Source organism: Mesoplodon bidens, assembly GCF_964165515.1.
Source record: "Mesoplodon bidens genome assembly, chromosome: 1".
Taxonomy (NCBI): domain Eukaryota; kingdom Metazoa; phylum Chordata; class Mammalia; order Artiodactyla; family Ziphiidae; genus Mesoplodon; species Mesoplodon bidens.
The window spans coordinates 42,911,847-42,931,608 of NC_138176.1; the positions used below are offsets into that span (position 1 = coordinate 42,911,847).

General features: G+C 34.6%; 1 protein-coding gene across 7 annotated transcripts in view; it reads right to left on the reverse strand.

The window, feature by feature from the left end:
* The window catches only part of PCDH15 (protocadherin related 15), a gene marked incomplete at both ends in the record, with an annotated part of 718,913 nt that overhangs the window by 140,466 nt on the left and 558,685 nt on the right, over positions 1 to 19,762 (reverse strand). For all 7 annotated transcript variants that reach the window (XM_081238611.1, XM_081238610.1, XM_081238609.1 and 4 more), the window contains 2 exons: positions 3,048 to 3,160; positions 5,091 to 5,231. In XM_081238611.1, coding sequence (XP_081094737.1) covers positions 3,048 to 3,160; positions 5,091 to 5,231 — 254 coding nt within the window. The remainder of the gene's footprint in view (positions 1 to 3,047; positions 3,161 to 5,090; positions 5,232 to 19,762) is intronic.

Sequence of the window (19,762 nt, forward strand, 5' to 3'; positions counted from 1 at the left end):
TGGTTGTCTGATAGAAAACAAAAAAAAAATGCTGGTCAGTATCTAAGTACTACTAAATCTGTTATGGCAGATTCTGATTCTTACGTAGGATTTTATTCATAAACTGTAGGATGCAATAAGATTATCCAAATGCCTGTATGTGCCAGAATAACACATAAACTTGGATAGACAAGGGTGCTGTTTGCAATTGTTAGAAATGTGTTTCCACAAGGTCAAAAAATTCTTCCACCTGTGCTCATGTGACTGCTTTTAATTTTAGCACCAAATAATTGGCTAGCTTTTTTCTTCTCTAAGTTAACAACTTTATTAATAGAATCTATTTGCAGTTAGTAGTTCTATGCAGAGGATATAAGAAATGGTAAATTATTCATTGAACAAAACATCTTTATTTTTAAAAAGTGACATTAAATAAAGACACTTAAAAAAAGAAATTTAAATGAGAAATGCCCCAATGAGATCCATGACTTTGGCCTTAATGCCACAATATTTTAGCTAAAAGAGTTAACGAGCACTGTGATAGAGAGGTCTGGAGGCAAATGTCTATTGCTAAGGAAAGGGCTTCAAATGAAAGCACAGAAAAAAGGGACATCATTTCTTGAATTTATTTAAATGGAAAGTGTTATGCAGGACACCACTTTTTTCTTCTTTTGGGACTTCCAAGGAATGACTAGACATAGGGTGAGAAGTTTAAGGGAACAAAGGTGGGAATTTTGTTCGGCTGAAGCTGAGGGATTTTTGAATCCACCTCAAATAATGGGTACAATTTTTGTAAGGATTTGATCTAGACAAGTTGATGAGAGACACAAGTGAGTTCACATCTATCTTGATTCTTGAGAAGATCTAAATAAACACGTTCAGGGAAGTTATCAAAAAAACAGAAAACTATGGCTTCCCTGGTGGTGCAGTGGTTGAGAGTCCACCTGCCAATGCAGGGGACACGGGTTCGTGCCCTGGTCCGGGAAGATCCCACATGCCGCGGAGCGGCTGGGCCCATGTGAGCCATGGCCGCTGAGCCTGCACGTCCGGAGCCTGTGCTCCGCAACGGGAGAGGCCACAACAGTGAGAGGCCCGCGTTCTGCAAAAAACAAAACAAAACAAAAACAAAAACAAAAAACCAGAAAACTCTATGTCCCATAGCAAAGAATTGGAGTCCACAGATTATCAAGTCAACACAAAAGGAAAGAAAATAGGTAATGGACATAAGGAAGAAAATGAACTTTAACACACATTGACCAAGAATTCTTATTGTTTTAAATATATTTTACATCTCAATGGTTTACATATGTGTTGTATAGCATTTTCTTATAATGATATTGCATAATTTAATTTAGTCCTTGAATATTGTCAAGATAGCTTTTTATGAAAGGTGAAACCTTCTTGGTTTAATGTGGTAGATGTTACCAGATGCATCAGCTAGTTCTTCCCTCAGTATCTTAGTCACTGCTTCAGCTTAAAATTCTTAGGTTGTTCTTTGAAATTATGAGAAGAATAAAATCTAAACTGTAGAATATGATAAAATGTTCTATTATATGAAACCTTCATTTTTCTTGAGCCTCAATTAATATAATTGTTTAACTTCCAATTTTCTTTAGATAGATAGAAGTAAAATATTCTGTTATTCAATACATTCTCCCATATCCCTTATTTATACTTCTGTATATTCTGATTCTTTGGCATGGAGCATTCTTCCACATTTTCGTGGAGTGGCTCAACTCTATTTTTCCTTCGAGAAACAGCTCAAAACTTTGCTGATCATGTTCAGACACAGGTAAGTGTGTCTCCAACATGCTTCCTCAGTACTCTGAGCTTCTATTATTGTGTTTTTATAGTGTATTATATTTTTCACATAGTTCGTTGTTTCCAATCCATGGCTGTGAGCCTCTGGAGTGTAATGACTGGCTGCCTTTTAATGCTATGTCCAAAACAAGTAAATAGTAAAATACAGTATATAGTGAGCCTCCTTCAAATGTTTGTGAGAAAACTATTTCCAATGGGTCCTAACATACTAATAAAAGTACATAATGTTTTAACTTAATTGAGATTAAAAACTCATGAAAGAAAATTCTACTATATTTGCAGAAGAGCATTATACAACATTCTTTCACTTATATCCAATAATGAAGCAACCTTGAACATATAGTGATTTTAGTTTCATTATTTTTTCAATAAATTCTTCACTTTCTAACATACACACACACACTATGGACTGAATTGTGTTCCCCAAAATTCATATTTTGAGGCCCTAACCCTCAATGGGATGGTATTTGAAGATAGGACCCTTGGGAGGTAATTAGGTTTACATGAGGTCATAAAAGTGGAGCCCTTATCTTGGGATTAATGCCTTTATAAGAAAAGACACCAGAGAGCTTGCTTTCTTTCACTTTCCTTTCTGTCAGGTTATAGCGAGAAGGCAGCAGTCTGCAAGTCAGGAAGAGACCTCTCACCAGAACCCGACCATGCTGAAAGCCTGATCTTGGACTTCCAGCCTCCAGAGCTGTGAGAAAATAACTGTCTGTTGTTTAAACCACCTAGTCCTTGAATCTTGTTATGACAGCCTAACTTAAGATGGTATATATACTAACTTTATAGCTATAATATATATTATACACATAAACATAAACTCTCTTTCTCTCTCTGTCACTGATTATATAGGAAATATCATTTCAGATACACCTCAAAATTAAATGACATAATGTGTCTGGCAGTAAAAAGAAACTAAATGTCTACTTTGTACCATTGAGATAATTAATCAGTTGCAATTTAAACCCCCAAACAAAATGTTGTATTTTTCAAACTTAGCTATAAGTATTTTTAAAGGATCCATTATTCATCAAAGGATTACTAAAACTGATATTTTACACTAAATTGTCATTTTAACCATATTAACTTTTAAAATAAATATAACATGTTAATTTAAAAAAGCTTAAACTAGAATTAGAAGCCTGCTTCACTGGAAAATTCATATCACATCAATTTTGAGAGACCAAAAGAAAAAAACAACAAAATAGAAACCTTCATATGTTACAAAACCTGATAGGAATCAATACCTGTATTCCTCTTGTGTGAAGCGTGGGATTTCTCCAGGATGTAAGACAAGAATTTTCACAGTGGCGCTGCTGGACATCACAGGTTCACCATCATCAAAAGCAACAACCACCAACTTTAAAAGTGAAAAAACATATTCAAGTTAAAGATGATTTAAAAGAAGAAAATTAGGGCTTCCCTGGTGGCACAGTGGTTTAGAGTCCGCCTGCCGATGCAGGGGACACGGGTTCGTGCCCTGGTCCGGGAAGATCCCACATGCCGCAGAGCGGCTAGGCCCGTGAGCCATGGCTGCTGAGCCTGTACGTCCGGAGCCTGTGCTCTGCAACGGGAGAGGCCACAACAGTGAGAGGCCCGCGTACTGCAAAAAAAGAAGAAAATTAAAGCATAATTTTTCTATGAATGTTTTTAATTATTGGACTGCCTGTTTCCAAAAGGGGGAGCAGTGATCATTTCCTCATTGCCTACCGGGTAGCAGAGACTGTGCTAGGATATTCATAGTAATCCCACCAGGTAGATATTATTATTTCCATTTGCCAGGTGAGGAAAGTCAAAGAAGTTCAGTTAATAACTCTATGATAAAAAAAAAAAAAAAAAAACTACCGGTAAAACAGGTATATGATACTACATCTCTCCAATTATAAACTCTTTTCTCTTTCACAATCCCACTGGTACAGTAAAAACATGAAACTTTATAAGTGCCAACACTTATTTCAAAAGCATTAAATTCAGTCACATGGATAGCAAAAGCTAATTAGCTTGCTTATAAAAAGAGATTAATTTTTCCAGTGAATTAATTGTCTGCAAGATTATAGGGCAGAAATACTTCACTCTGGAGGATAAAATAGGAAATCTTTATAGTTTAATACATTTTGATATACACTCTCTTAAAAACAATTAAATTATATAAAATCAAGTTCATACTGTAGAATAGAAAATGTTCAAATGATGCAAACTGAAGAAAAGCTTTAGTCTTAAGATGTAATCTCTATATATTATTTATTAGTAAAATAGCTTTTATAATTGATATTTTCTTTGATAACCTATATCATGTCAAGAAGAATTCTAATGTTTAAGAAATGTTAAGTTTCAAAACTATGTGTTTCTCTAGATTGTATATAATTTTGGAGGCTGCAGGTGACTAATCTAAACTAATTCAACCTAGATCATGTAACCACAACCAAGGGTCATCCTGAGAGCCACAATCTGCCTTTGGGTTAATACTTTACAAACAGAATAATTATTTCAAATGGAGATAAAATTAAGTGAGACAGAGTGCTCACTAATATTCACAAGGTTAACTGATGACGGTATTTTCCCAATGTACGGTCAAAGGCTTTATTCCCAGGGACAAAAATTTTTTCTAAGTAATTATAGAAAATGGAAACAGTCAAACATTTAATAAAATGGATTATTTATGATAATAGTGAAGGGTAGTATTATTTCAAATTTTCTAAAAGTATAACATATCAAGAGTACATAAACTTGAACCAGCAATTGTATCTAGGTACTTATTTTGAGGAAAAAAAAATAGCATGTGGCAAATAATATCTGCCAAGGAGTTTCAAGACAGCAAAGGTGGTTATAACAAAAATTGGAAACGACTAATTATCCAACAACAGGGTATTGGACAAAATAAAAACTAATAGTATATTTATACAATAGAACATCCACAACCATTTAAATAATAGCATTAATAGTATTTAAATCTATCTAAATTTTAAAGAGCAGTATGAATAATACAATCACATACAATCATGTTATTTTAAAATATATATTTGTATACTTTTATTTGCAGGGAATGTTATCATAAGGATAGAGATTAAAATGGTAAATTTTAATCTCCAAAATGTGAAATATCAAGTATTTTTTTTCCTTTTACTTAACTGTATTTTCTAAGTGTCTATGCAGTAAAAAAATGTATTGTTTTGTAATTTAAAAATACTAAAAAGGAGAAAAATGGGAAGATGTATGGTTATTTGTTAAACCAAACTCTCAATAAAAAGTTAAACATCAAATAGACACCATAGACAAAACACTGCACTGACCTTAAAAATTGTTGAAGGTTCTTCATTAAGATTAACTCGAGTTATTACTCTTCCAGAATCTTCTTCTACATCAAAAATACTGGCAGGATAAGGAAACTGGACATCATCTACTCGATATCTCACACGACTTGCAGGTAATCCCTAAAATAAAATTATATATTATTTCACAAAATGAAAACAAAGGGTAATGATAATATAAAATTGATTTGTAAAATAAATAGTCTTTTAAAAATGAAAAATCATATTTTAACTTTTCATACTTTCAGGTGTAAAATGTAGCAGAATCTTTATTTCTTTAGAATAACAATCTGAATCAGTGAAGTGTCTTTACTACATGTTACTTAAAATCATTTATGTGAAAGAATAAATCAGTGGTTTCCTCGGGTGTCTTCCCTTCCACATTTCTTTAATTATATGAATCTCACCTTCTTCCTTGAACACTGGGTTTAATATTTTATATTCTGAGACCATTATAAGTTATTTTCTTTATTATACTTATTTGAACTCTGTGATACTCAGAGAAAATAAAGTGTGGAGGATTGAGGTAAAGTGGAGGAGTGGGTATGGAAGTAAAGGAAACATTATTTACCATCTGTTCTGTGCTGTTTACCAGGCTAGGTTTTTTCATAAATAAATAAATTCTCACAACAATCCTTTAGGATAAAATTACTACTAATGTTGATAGTAATAACAGTAAAATAATGCTAGCTAACATTTGTTGAAAGCTTATTATGTGTGAGAACCATACTAAAAATGATACATATATAGTCTACCACACATTTTTCAGTTAATGAACTTGAAGCTTATAGGGAGTTTAAAAATGTTGAAATGTCCCAGACATACACCAAGATAAGTTGGAATAGCAAACAAAAAATTCATTTTTAAAGAAAAATTAACATTTGATAATTTTGAAAAAGAGACTATAATGAGAACAGTCAAAATTTATTGAACATCCTCACTTATATTAGGGGTAAGATTGGTTTTATTTTTAATTATATAGGGTGACACTGGGGTGGGCACTCTAATCTTTTTAAGTGCTTAAGATCTGTAAATCTCTTAAGTCAGTCCTAGAAGTACAATAAAATAAACACCTCAGACTCAGAGCTAGTATGTGGTTGAGTTTGATCTCAAACCCTAACAGACACTATATTATACCACAAAACTCTTTAGAGAAGAACACCTCTATTTGACATTATTCTGATGTGGGAGAAGCAGGATATTACCCCATGTTATTCCCATAGTCTGAATTGGTTAATTATGCTTTGGGGAAGGATGGTTCTGGGAACATTGTTCTCTGTATTGTTGAGTTTCTTCATGACTGTCCTTGAACAGAATGTGTTGCTCCGTGCTTGTTCCTGAGTCACATTTGGGCTATAGGACAAATATGTTAGCCTTCAGGACTTGTATAATTCCCTAATGATTATCTGTAAGTCCAGTCCTTTCATTCAAGACACCTCAGTTTATCACTACTTCCTTGAATACTTTATGTAACTCTTTTCACTCTTTTGCCTTTCCTTCTTCCTATCTGGAGGCTCCGGGTCAGACTCTGCTTGTTCCCAATCTTCTTGGAGTTTCCCAAGGCTCTGTCACAGGCACTTTTGTCTTCTCTACCTCTGCTCAAGTTCCATGCCTTTAAATACCTCTTATTTGTTCATAAATCCTAAATTTAAATTTTTGGCTCTTTTGTCACTAGAGCAAAACTACAGCAAAAACCATTTCAAGAACAAATTTTCAGTTTCTGCTGGCATCAATACCCATTCAGTCTGTAGTATAGTATTAAAATTTTTATGACTATCATGAATCAGTTATCAAGAAACTTAAAGAAACAGAATATGTCAGTTACACTTAGCATGTTGTCTTTAATAATGCCAAGGTATTAATGATACATTTGGAATTATATCTTTAACTGATAAAAGAAAAAAATGTTTTGGTGTTGCGGAGTGTTATCTTGTAGATGCCTAAAACACTTTGCTATCCAGAACATCCTATAATCTTCCTGGACGGTTGTTACAGATAAGATTGTATGTATAAGAACATGTATACTATATTTAGCTATATCAGTAAGCTTTTCATTCTGATTTGTTATTCTACAGATTGCTAGCACATAAAAAAGTGGCCCTGAGATGACATTGTTAGCCCACAAAAGACAATTGTTTCTTCCATCACCCTTGTTATCAAGGCACCACATTTTATTTCATATAACACGATACAACTAAATACCTTGATTTAGATGTTCTTTTGAATATATTCAAAAGTTTTTTCCTCTTTCTTTCCCTCCCACCCTCCTTCTCTTCCTCCCTCTATTTTCCCTTTCCTCTCCCTTTTCCTCCCTGTTTCCTTCCCTCCTTTCCTAATTTTCTTTCCAAAGTCTTTAAAAAAATTTTCTTGCTTTTATAGTTAAATAATTAAGCTATGTAATAGGTGAAGGTAACTGGCTTTGGGAAACAGCTTCAATTAACTTGCCTAACATTGTCTCTGGGACATTTACAACATGAATCAGGTCAAATGCATGTTTTTTATAAATTCAAAAAAATTAAAATTATTATGGTTTTAATCTGGAAAATAATGTGCAATCCAGATGTATGACACAAATAAAAAAATAATCATCATAAGCTTTATCTCTTAAAATTATTTATCATTACTATTTATTAAACATTATTTAATATCTGATCATGTTAAAAATTTAATAGATATGATCACAGTATTATAGTGTACAAAATTCATTCATTATATTTTTAAAAATAGTCCACTGAGCTTATAAATTATACATTTTAATAATTATGAGATGACATATAAATATTCAAATTACCTTTAGATAATAAAAATTTACCAAATATTTGGTCTTTTATTTTAAATTGTACTAGAAATAGAGTGATCTTTCTTTACTCTTACATATTTCCAATAAGTTGATATTTCTTCCAGTTGAATACATTAGTTAATCATATTTATTTTTTAAAGTAAACTAATCTATAAAAACATACTTAAAATTGAGATGAAATATTTAATCATTACTTTCTACTTCAATTTATGATAATACAGTATATAGATTATATTGTATCTTTACATATATATATTTATAAGTGTATTAAGAGGGACATTTTGGACCATCAATAGTGGAAAAAGAGCTATCTTTTTACAAAAATAAGACAGTCTTTAAAATGTTTATTACTATGGCAATAGATTCCTTTTCTATAGCATTTCCAAATTATCACAAAATCAATCTAATAGTAACACTAAAAGTAGTTTACAAAAATTGCTTTCTTAAAGTTCATACTAAACTAAAAGTAGGCTGTGGTTTAATTTATAAATGATGAGCAAATGACTCCTTGGTGCTGCACTCTGATCAACAAAATTTATTTGTCTTTATTTAGGACCAAAGAAATCTTGGGTGGTCATTAGTTATCTTCCTATCTTCAGACACTAAAGGCTCTTCCTCTCTGAAACACTTGCTAAAACCAAACCTCATTTTTTCCTCAGCAGTGATGGAACACAGTGTTTTCTTTTTTTCAGGGGAATAAAATTCTTCGTAGTTTTGAAGACCAATGTTTTACCCCTGAGCCTCACTTTATTAGGATAGATATTTCTAATTGTTTTTGTATCATCCTAGGCATTCTTTTCCTGCTTTTATATCTTTTCTCCATGCCTTTTTAACCTACCATAGTTGTTTAGGAGATGTACTCAAACTGTGGATTCAAGAGAATAAAACAAATTATCTGATTGTTTTAGGTCACCATCAAGGAAAAAAATACTTTGATATCCACCTAGTGGAAACCATTTAATTTTATTCTTTAGTTCAATGGCTAAATCACATCTCTTTCTTAGTACAGATATTTTAATCTCATGTGATAAAATGTATTTTGCCAGTTCAGGACATGTAAAATTTCACAAGGAGACTATAAAATGGACTTTGATCCAACACAATTTATGACACATTAGTAGGTAATCCATAATACATGTAACATCACATAAAAAAAGAAGACTATTTAAGCTATTTTGGAATTTTGCTCTATTTACCTAGCCACTATGAAGAGGCATTAACAAAGGCAAGAAATGAAGATAGAATTAACCAAGACATAAATATTAATTTAATAGTAAAGTGATGAAATTATCTGCAAAGATTCTCTTCTTATCAGGCAGTGGTGGCAAAAATAGAGTTTCCTATCATTATGCCTCTTGGAGTCTTTTGATGGGTAAGTACAATGAGTTTCTTCTTTAAATTTTTATGGAAACCGAAGACATGTGAGAAGCATATCACGACACCTTTTTTGAAGCCTCCTCATTTTGACAGACATTTCTATAAATCCAGCTGACCTCATTATTGGAGAAAGCATTACTTCAGATAACCATAATTTTAAAAGATTAATGAGGTGCTGGCACAGGAATCCTTCTTAACGTCAACTTCCATTCACCAAAATATTCTTTGATACTTTCCCTGAATTTTCAAATAAGTGACACACTCACTTTTAGATGGATATGTTTTCCTAAACGAAATGTTCAAAATAGAAACATGATATGACTGGCAGCTTAATCATTCAGGGGGTGCTGAAAACCTTAACTTGGCATCAAGTTAAGGTTAATAAGTTAATTAACCTTAATTTGTTTAATTGAAATTAACCACAATTTAGAACAAATTCCAAAGGACATTTTGTTTGCCCTTAGATAAAAAATATTTAACTCAGTTAAAAAAATAGAATTATAGAACTAAATCATTATACATTTATTTCATATACGGCATATTTTTAAGAGAGAGATGTATAAATTGTATAAAATATTGGCAATTGAAAATTTTATAGATTAGTTATCCCCTAACGTTTATCATTTTACTCATGTTTAATAGTACAAAGTTTAATTCATTATATGTGGGATTCATTCATCCATTCATCTATTTGTTTATTCATTCAACATATTAAATGGACACTGCTGAGTCCTGAGAACACACAGATGAACAAACTCACAGCCTAGTTGAGGAGCACATCTTATATCACCTCCTTCCTGATATTCATTAACAATAATTCAGCCAGATTGGCCTTATAAAACACCAAGCTCACTCCTACCTCAGCACTTTTCCATCTGTTATTTGTTCTTCCTGCAATACTCTTGTATGTGGCTAGTTCCTTCTGGCATCCAGGTCTCAAATGATACCTCTTTTGCCTATACCCACCTGTAAACCACTCTGATTCAAATCTTATTTTATTTTCTTTATAGTATGTATCCTTATGTGAATTTATGTTACATATTTACTTGTCTGTGGGTCTGTAGCCTATCTCTGTTCCTTGACTGCGAGCTCCATTAGAAAAGATACTTATTTTGGCTTGGCATTATTTAAGAGGTCAACAATAACTTGTTAAGTAAATACGTATAATACAAGCAGTGATCATGTATATGTGGATCCTGGGCTGGGCTGCCAGGATGAACAACTCTAGGGGGGGGTCACACATACAGATATGATGGGAATGGCTGCCTGTGTAACCCCCGGCCTCCCCTGCAAAAACCCCCTGCTAAAAATGTATATATCCTGTGTTCCTGTTTGCAGTGGCTCCATGTATATTTTTTAAGAACAAAGAAGAAAGAAAGATTACATCAGTGACTTCTGTTGGGGAAGAGCTTTCACAAAAGAGATGAAAATAGAACTTATGAAAACAGAGTTCCAAACAAGTAGAAGACTGAGGGAGAATAAATAGTCTTTCAAAAAGATTCCTGAGAAAAGTTTTGGAGAAATAAAACCATGTATCATTAGGAAGGTCCTTCCTTTTTTTTCTGGACTGGCTGAATATTATGTACTATCTCTCTCCTACTTCTCAGCCTCTGTCCTTCTAGTCTATATTACTTTTCTAATTATATCTAACACATTCTGTTGTTACATCAATCCTTTAAAATAATGACATAATCCTCTGGATTTTTCTAATAAATTAATCCTCATGTGATCTATATTAATAGGATATAGATGTTTTCCTACGCCAACTACACTATAGAAGGTGTAAAATCAGGGTTACATAGTGGGTTAAACTAATGTTGAATAAGATTGAGATTTCTGAGTATACGTTTGGTAATTGCAAGAATAATAGCAACATAGGTAATTTTCTATATGGTTTAGAGGACCTCTAAGAATTTACTTACCTCAGAATGTGGCTAAATTGTTGGAAAGTTTTCAGTTTAATACCCGCCAATATATGTTCATAGATACTTATCCATAGCTACTCATATTCATCTCTCATGATCATAGGCCAATAATTAGAGATAGCGCTTTTGTACTTAGGGCCTCATAATGAGTCAGATGGGGGAGACAGAAAGTACACAGATAAACATAATAAACTACTAATATTTCTGGCTATAAAGGAGAAACATGAACATTACCAAATAAAGGTTTGAGAACTAGAGCAAAGACCTTCAGATTTATAGTCAAGTGGACTTTATACCTCACTGTGTAGGTGCTTACACATGAAAATCTGATGTGCTTTAAAATGTATTCGATTTATAAGATTGTTGCAATTGTGTTATATGTGGAGTCCAATCTGGCATGTAATTTGAGTATTAAAATGGCAAGCTAATATTTAATTTATGTGTGAAGATTTTGGACAATTTATCTTAAACTTAAAAAGATAAAAGTAGCCACCCAGCACTTCCTGCAGGTTGAGCAGCCCTTCAGAGTAGCAAGGTGGATTATTTTGTGCATTTACCATCTTACCTGGACTCTCTGACTTGAAGAACTGAGAATAGGGAAGGCACAGCTAATTGGCAAGCCACAAAGAACTGAGGAGGCAGACCTACACCTCAAGTCTCTATGATGTCTTTTCAAGGGACTTCCTTGGTGGTGCAGTGGATAAAAATCCACCTGCCAACCAGTGGGGGACCACGGACACTCAAGGGGACGGGAGGAAACACCAGCGACCAGCTTGCGGGATCGTGATTCCCAGACCAGAGGTCTGGCCCGAGCTCCTGTGCTGGAAGCTCAGAGTCCAAACCGCTGGACTAACAGAGAACCTCAGACCCCAGGGAATATCAATTGGAGTGAGCCCTACTGGAGGACCTCATCTCAGCACAAAGACCCAGCTCTATCCAAATGCCTGAAAATTCCAGTGCTGGTTGTCTCAGGCCAAACAACCAGTAAGACAGGAATACAACACCACCCGACAACAACAACAAAAAATGAAATGACAAATAAATTTGTTACAGATGAAGGAGCAAGGTAAAAACTTACAAGACCAAATAAATGAAGATGAAATAGGCAACCTACCTGAAAAAGAATTCAGAGTAAGGATAGTAAAGATGATCCAAAATCTTGGAAACAGAATGGAGAAAATACAAAAAACATTTAACAAGGCTCTAGAAGAACTAAAGAGCAAAAAACAGTAATGAACAACACAATTACTGAAATAAAAAAATACTCTAGAAGGAATCAGTAACAGATTAACTGAGGCAGAAGAACCAATAAGTGAGCTGGAATACAAAAAGGTGGAAATAACTGCTAGGGAGAAGAATAAAGAAAAAAAGAATGAAAAGAATTGAGGACACTCTCAGAGATGTCGGGGAAAACATTAAATGCAACAACATTTGAACTATAGGGGTCCCAGAAGAAGAAGAGAAAAAGAAAGGGTCTGAGAAAATATTTGAAGAGATTATAGTTGAAAACTTCCCTAACATGGGAAAGGAGATAGTCCATCAAGGCCAGGAAGCACAGAGAGTACCATACAGGATACACCCAAAGAGAAACATGCTGTGACACATATTAATCAAACTATCAAAAATTAAGTACAAAGAAAAAATATTGAAAGCAGAAAAGGAAAAGCAACAAATAACATATAAGGGAATCCCCATAAGGTTAACAGCTGATCTTTCATCAGAAACTCTGAAAGCCAGAAGGGAGTGGCAGGACATATTTAAAGTGATGAAAGGGAAAAACCTAAAACCAAGATTACTCTGCTCAGCAAGGATCTCATTCAGATTTGATGGAGAAATTTAAAACTTTACAAATAAGAAAAAGTTAAGAGGGCTTCCCCGGTGGCGCAGTGGTTGAGAGTCCGCCTGCCGATGCAGGGGTCGCGGGTTCGTGCCCCGGTCCGGGAAGATCCCACATGCTGCGGAGCGGCTGGGCCCGTGAGCCATGGCCGCTGAGCCTGAGCGTCCGGAGCCTGTGCTCCGCAATGGGAGAGGCCACAACAGTGAGAGGCCCACGTACCGCGAAAAAAAAAAAAAAAAAAAAAAAAAAAGAAAAAGTTAAGAGAATTCAGCACCACCAAACCAGCTTTACAACAAATGCTAAAGGAACGTCTCTAGGCAGGAAATACAAAAGAAGAAAAAGAACTACAATAAGAAACACAAAATGAGTAAGAAAATGGTAATAGGAACATACATATCGATAATTACCTTAGAGTTAAATGGATTAAATGCTCCAAGCAAAAGACATAGACTGGCTGAATGGATACAAAAACAAGACCCATGTATATGCTGTCAACAAGGGACCCACTTCAGACCTAGGGACACATACAGACTGAAAGTGAGGGGATGGAAAATGATATTCCATGTAAATGGAAATCAAAAGAAAGCTGGAGAAGCAATTCTCATATCAGACAAAGTAGACTTTAAAATAAAGACTATTACAAGAGACAAAGAAGGATGCTACACAATGATCAAGGGATCAATCCAAGAAGAAGATGTAACAATTGTAAATATTTATGAACCCAACATACGAGCACAACAAAATATAAGGTAGGGGCTTCCCTGGTGGCGCAGTGGTTGGGAGTCCGCCTGCCGATGCAGGGGACACGGGTTCGTGCCCCGGTCTGGGAAGATCCCACATGCCGCAGAGCGGCTAGGCCCGTGAGCCATGGCTGCTGAGCCTGCGCATCCGGAGCCTGTGCTCTGCAAGGGGAGAGGCCACAACAGTGAGAGGCCCGCCTACCGAAAAAAAAAAAAAAAAAAAAAATATAAGGCAAATGCTAACAGCTGTAAAAAGGGAAAGTGACAGTAACACAATAATAGTAGGGGACTTTAACACCCCACTTTCACCAGTGGACAGATCATCCAAAATGAAAATAAATAAGGAAACAAAAGCTTTAAATGACACATTAAATAAGATGGACTTAATTGATATTTATAGGACATTCCATCAAACAACAACAGAATACACTTTCTTCTCAAGTGCTCATGGAACATTCTCCAGGATAGACCATATCTTGGATCACAAAGCAACCCTTTGTAAATTTAAGAAAATTGAAATCATATCAAGTACCTTTTCTGACCACAACACTATGAGACTAGATAACAATTAGAGGAAAAAAAACTGTAAAAATTACAAACACATGGAGACTAAACAATAAGCTACTAAATAACCAAGAGCTCAATGAGGAAATCAAAGAGGAAATAAAAAAATACCTAGAAACAAATGACAAGGAAAACACAATGACCCAAAACCTGTGAGATTCAGCAAAAGCAGTTCTAAGAGGGAAGATTATAGCTATACAATCCTACCTCAAGAAACAAGAAACATCTCAAATAAACAAACTAGCCTTACACTTAAAGCAATTAGAGAAAGAAGAACAAAAAAACCCCCCAAAGTTAGCAGAAGGAAAGAAATTATAAATATCAGAACAGAAATAAATGAAAAAGAAATAAGGAAACAATAGCAAAGATAATAAAACTAAAAGCGGGTTCTTTGAGAAGAAAAACAAAACTGATAAACCATTAGCCAGACTTGTCAAGCAAAAAAGGGAAAAGATCCAAAACAAAAGAATTAGAAATGAAAAAGGAGAAGTAACAACTAACACTGCTGAAATACAAAGGATCATGAAAGATTACTACAAGCAATTATATGCCAGTAAAATGGAAAACCTGGAAGAAATGGACAAATTCTTAGAAAAGCATAGCCTTCCAAGACTGAACCAGGAAGAAATAGAAAATATAAACAGAAAAATCACAAGCACTGAAATTGAAACTGTGATTAAAAATCTTCCAACAAACAAAAGCCCAGGACCAGATGGCTTCACAGGCGAATTCTATCAAACATTTAGAGAAGAGCTAACACCTATTCTTCCCAAACTCTTGCAAAATATAGCAGAGGGAGGAACACTCCCAAAATCATTCTATGAGGCCACCATCACCTTGATACCAAAACCAGACAAGGATGTCACAAAGAAAGAAAACAACAGGCTAATATCACTGATGAATATAGATGCAAAAATCCTCAACAAAATACTAGCAAACAGAATCCAACAGCACATTAAAAGGATCATACACCATGATCAAGTGGGGTTTATTCCAGGAATGCAAGGATTCTTCAATCTACTCAAATCAATCAACATGATACACCATATTAACAAACTGAAGGAGAAAAACCATATGATCATCTCAATAGATGCAGAGAAAGCTTTTGACAAAATTCAACGCCCATTTATGATAAATACCCTGCAGAAAGTAGGCATAGAGGGAACCTACCTAAATATAATAAGGCCATATACGACAAACCCACAGCCAACATTGTTCTCAATGGTGAAAACCTGAAACCATTTCCACTAAGATCAGGAAAAAGACAAGGTTGTCCCCTCTCACCACTATTATTCAACATAGTTTGGAAGTTTTAGCCACAGCAATCAGAAAAGAAAAAGAAATAAAAGGAATCCAAATCAGAAGAGAAGAAGTAAAACTGTCACTGTTTGCAGATGACATGATACTATACATAGAGCATCCTAAAGATGCTACCAGAAAACTACTAGATCTAATCAGTGAATTTGGAAGAGTAGGAGGATACAACATTAGTGCACAGAAATCTCTTGCATGCCTATACACTAATGATGAAAAATCTGAATGAGATATTAAGGAAACAATCCCATTTACCACTGCAACAAAAAGAATAAAATACCTAGGAATTAGGTATTTAACCTACCTAAGGAGACAAAAGACCTGAGCAGAAAACTATAAGACACTGATGAAAGAAATTAAGGATGATACAAACAGATGGAGAGAATACCATGTTCTTAGATTGGAAGAATCAACATTGTGCAAATGACTATACTATCAAAAGCAGTCTACAGATCCAATGCAATCCCTATCAAACTACCAATGGCATTTTTCACGAACTAGAACAAAAAATTTCACAATATGTATGGAATCACAAAAGACCCCGAATAGCCAAAGCAATCTTGAGAAAGAAAAACAGAGTTGGAGGAATCAGGATCCCTGTCTTCAGACTATACTACAAAGCTACAGTAATCAAGACAGTATGGTACTGGCACAAAAACATAAATATAGATCAATGGAACAGGATAGAAATCCCAGAGATAAACCCATGCACCTATGGTCATCTTATCTTTGATAAAGGAGGCAAGAGTATACAATGGAGAAAAGACGGCCTCTTCAATAAGTGGTGCTGGGAGAACGGACAGCTACATGTAAAAGAATGAAATTACAACACTTCCTAACACCATACACAAAAATAAACTCAAAATGGATTCAAGACCTAAATGTGAGGCTAGACACTATAAAACTCCTAGAGGAAAACATAGGCAGAACACTCTATGACATAAATCACAGCAAGATCCTTTATGACCCACCTCCAAGAGAAATGGAAATAAAAACAAAAATAAACAAATGGGACCCTAAAAGCTTTTTCACAGCAAAGGAAACCATAAACAAGACCAAAAGACAACCCTCAGAATGGGTGAAAATATTTGCAAATGAAGCAACTGACAAAGGATAAATCTCCAAAATATACAAGCAGCTCATGCAGCTCAATATCAAAAAAACAAACAACCCAATCCAGAAATGGGTAGAAGACCTAAACAGACATTTCTCCAAAGAAGATATACAGATTGCCAACAAACACATGAAAAGATGCTCAACATCACTAATCATTAGAGAAATGCAAATCAAAACTACAATGAGGTATCACCTCATTCTGGTAAGAATGGCCATCATCAAAAAATCTACAAACCATAAATGCTGGAGAGGGTGTAGAGAAAAGGGAATCCTCTTGCATTGTTGGGTCGGTGGAAATGTAAAGTGGTACAGCCACTATGGAGAACAGTATGGATGTTCCTTAAAACCTAAAAATAGAACTACCATATGACCCAGCAATCCCACTACTGGGCATATATCCTGAGAAAACCATATTTCAAAAAGAGTCATGTACCACAATGTTCATTGCAGCACTATTTACAATAGTCAGGACATGGAAGCAACCTAAGTGTCCATCAACAGATGAATGGATAAAGAAGATGTGGCACATATATACAGTGGAATATTACTCAGCCATAAAAAGAAACAAAACTGAGTTATTTGTAGTGAGGTTGATGGACCTAGAGTCTGTCATACAGAGTGAAGTAAGTCAGAAAGACAAAAAGAAATACCATATGCCACAACATATGTATGCAATCTTAAAAAAAAAAATGAACCTTGGGGCAGGACAGGAACAAAGACCCAGGCTTAGAGAATGGACTTGAGGACACAGGGAGGGGGAAGGGTAAGCTGAGACAAAGTGAAAGAGTAGCATTTACATCTATACACTACCAAATGTAAGATAGATAGCTAGTGAGAAGCAGCTGCATGGCACAGGGAGATCAGCTCGGTGCTTTGCGACCACCTAAAGAGGTGGGGTATGGAGGGTGGGAGGGATACACAAGAGGGAGGGGATATGGGGATATATGTATGCATATAGCTGATTCACTTTTTTATACAGCAGAAACTAATACAACACTGTAAAGCAAGTATACTCTGATGAAGATGTTAAAAAAAATGAAAAAGATTCCACCTGCCAATGCAGGGGACATGGGTGCAATCCCTGGTCCCGGAAGATCCCACCTGTCATGGATGTAAGTCCGTGCCACACAACTACTGAGCCTGCGAACCACAACTACTAAGCCCACGTGCAACTACTGATGCCCAAGCACCTAGAGCTCGTGCTCCACAACAAAAGAAGCCACCGCAATGAAGAATAGTCCCCGCTTGCCGCAACTAGAGAAAGCCCATGTGCAGCAATGAAGCCCCAACGCAGCCAAAAAAAAAAAAAAAAAAAAAAATTATTGACTTCAATTTTAAACATATTTTATCTGAATAGCAGTAGAATTAGAACTAGCTGCACAGGTTACAATTCATAATAGATGACACTGCATATTTAGGCCAGTGACAGGAGGAGGAATTAAACAACAGAGAAACTGTTTTAGTGAATCTAAAAGTTCATCATGTACACAATTCTTGTGGAGCAGGTCGGTACCCTCAGTTCTTTGCTAGCATATTTTACTTTGCAAAACATGTTGTAATCATTCTTTGGTTATTTTCCCCAAAACATCCCTAATAAGAAGACAAAGTAGGGCTTCCTTTATTCAGGTCACTTTCAACAACTAAATAAAGGAAGAGCTTTGAAGTCAGAGAAAAAAAAAGATAAAAGTAGATATGTATCATTACGAAGTTAAATAAATTAAAGATGTCTATTTAAATAAAATACCTTACTAATTTGGGAAACGAACTTTATTAAAATATGTACATATTTATTTGGGAGGATTGTAAAGACCTTATTAGTATGGTGTTTTTATGAAAACTTTATTCTCAAATTTTATAGTGTCATAGGTGACACCAGAATTACTTCATGAGTGCAGACATTGACAACGTAAAGTTTACACATGATGAGTATATAAGTCTTGTACCAAACCGGAGGCAAAGTTAGGCATGTTTGCCATCACCCTGAAAGCAAGAATGAGGAGGAGGAGATATTAACTAACATCTATGTGCCTAGCATTGGCTAAGTGCTTTCATTCTCCATTAAACCTGGGTACTAATCCAGTGAAATGGTCTTATTATTCTTATATGGAAATGAGGTTTAAAGAAGTTAAGTAACTGCTGTACAACATCATTTTTCCTAGTTACACACAGATGCCGGCACTAGTGACGTTATTCAATAGCTCCGAGGGACTCTGGAGATGTCTGCCAATCCTAATTGCCCTCAGGAAGGATATGATTTATGACACATATTAATAAATGAATTAATTAATGTGTTTGTTCATGTATTAGGCTTCTTTCCAAATATGATTTGAGGTAGTATGTGACTTAAATATTTTATGGTTTTCAAAATGTGAAAGGCATGATTTCAACTTTGTGATGCCATTTTATCTACTAAATTTGACATGTGTAAAACTCAGTAAATATTAGTATGAGACAATGCTACTGGAATAGTCATGTATTTAATGCATATATAGTAATATGATGATATAGTGTTACTCTGAATGAGGTAATTTTTCTAGATGATGGGAACATGACAGACAAAAACCCTGTCATGTTGGTGCTTACATTATAATTTTAAAATCAAAAGTAACATATTTATACAAACTGATAAAATTTATGTATCAGAATAAAAGTAAATTTATATAAAAAATAAAACCTTAAGATCTCAATTATTCATTACTCAATTTTTATATTTTTTATTTTTATTCTTACAGTGAGTGTTCAACACAATATGTTTTGACTTTATGATGGTGAGAATGTAATTAATTACTACAGAAAGTGATTGCAGATCTGTATGAAAGATGTGCTAAAGTTGCAAATGCAGGAAATTTCAATGAGACTATAATGGACCAAAATAATAAAGTCCTTAATATGAGGGAATGTGTTGAATTAGTCATTTTTCTTAAATACATAATTATCAAGAAATTACTTACTCAGACCCACATAATTTTCTTCATAATAAT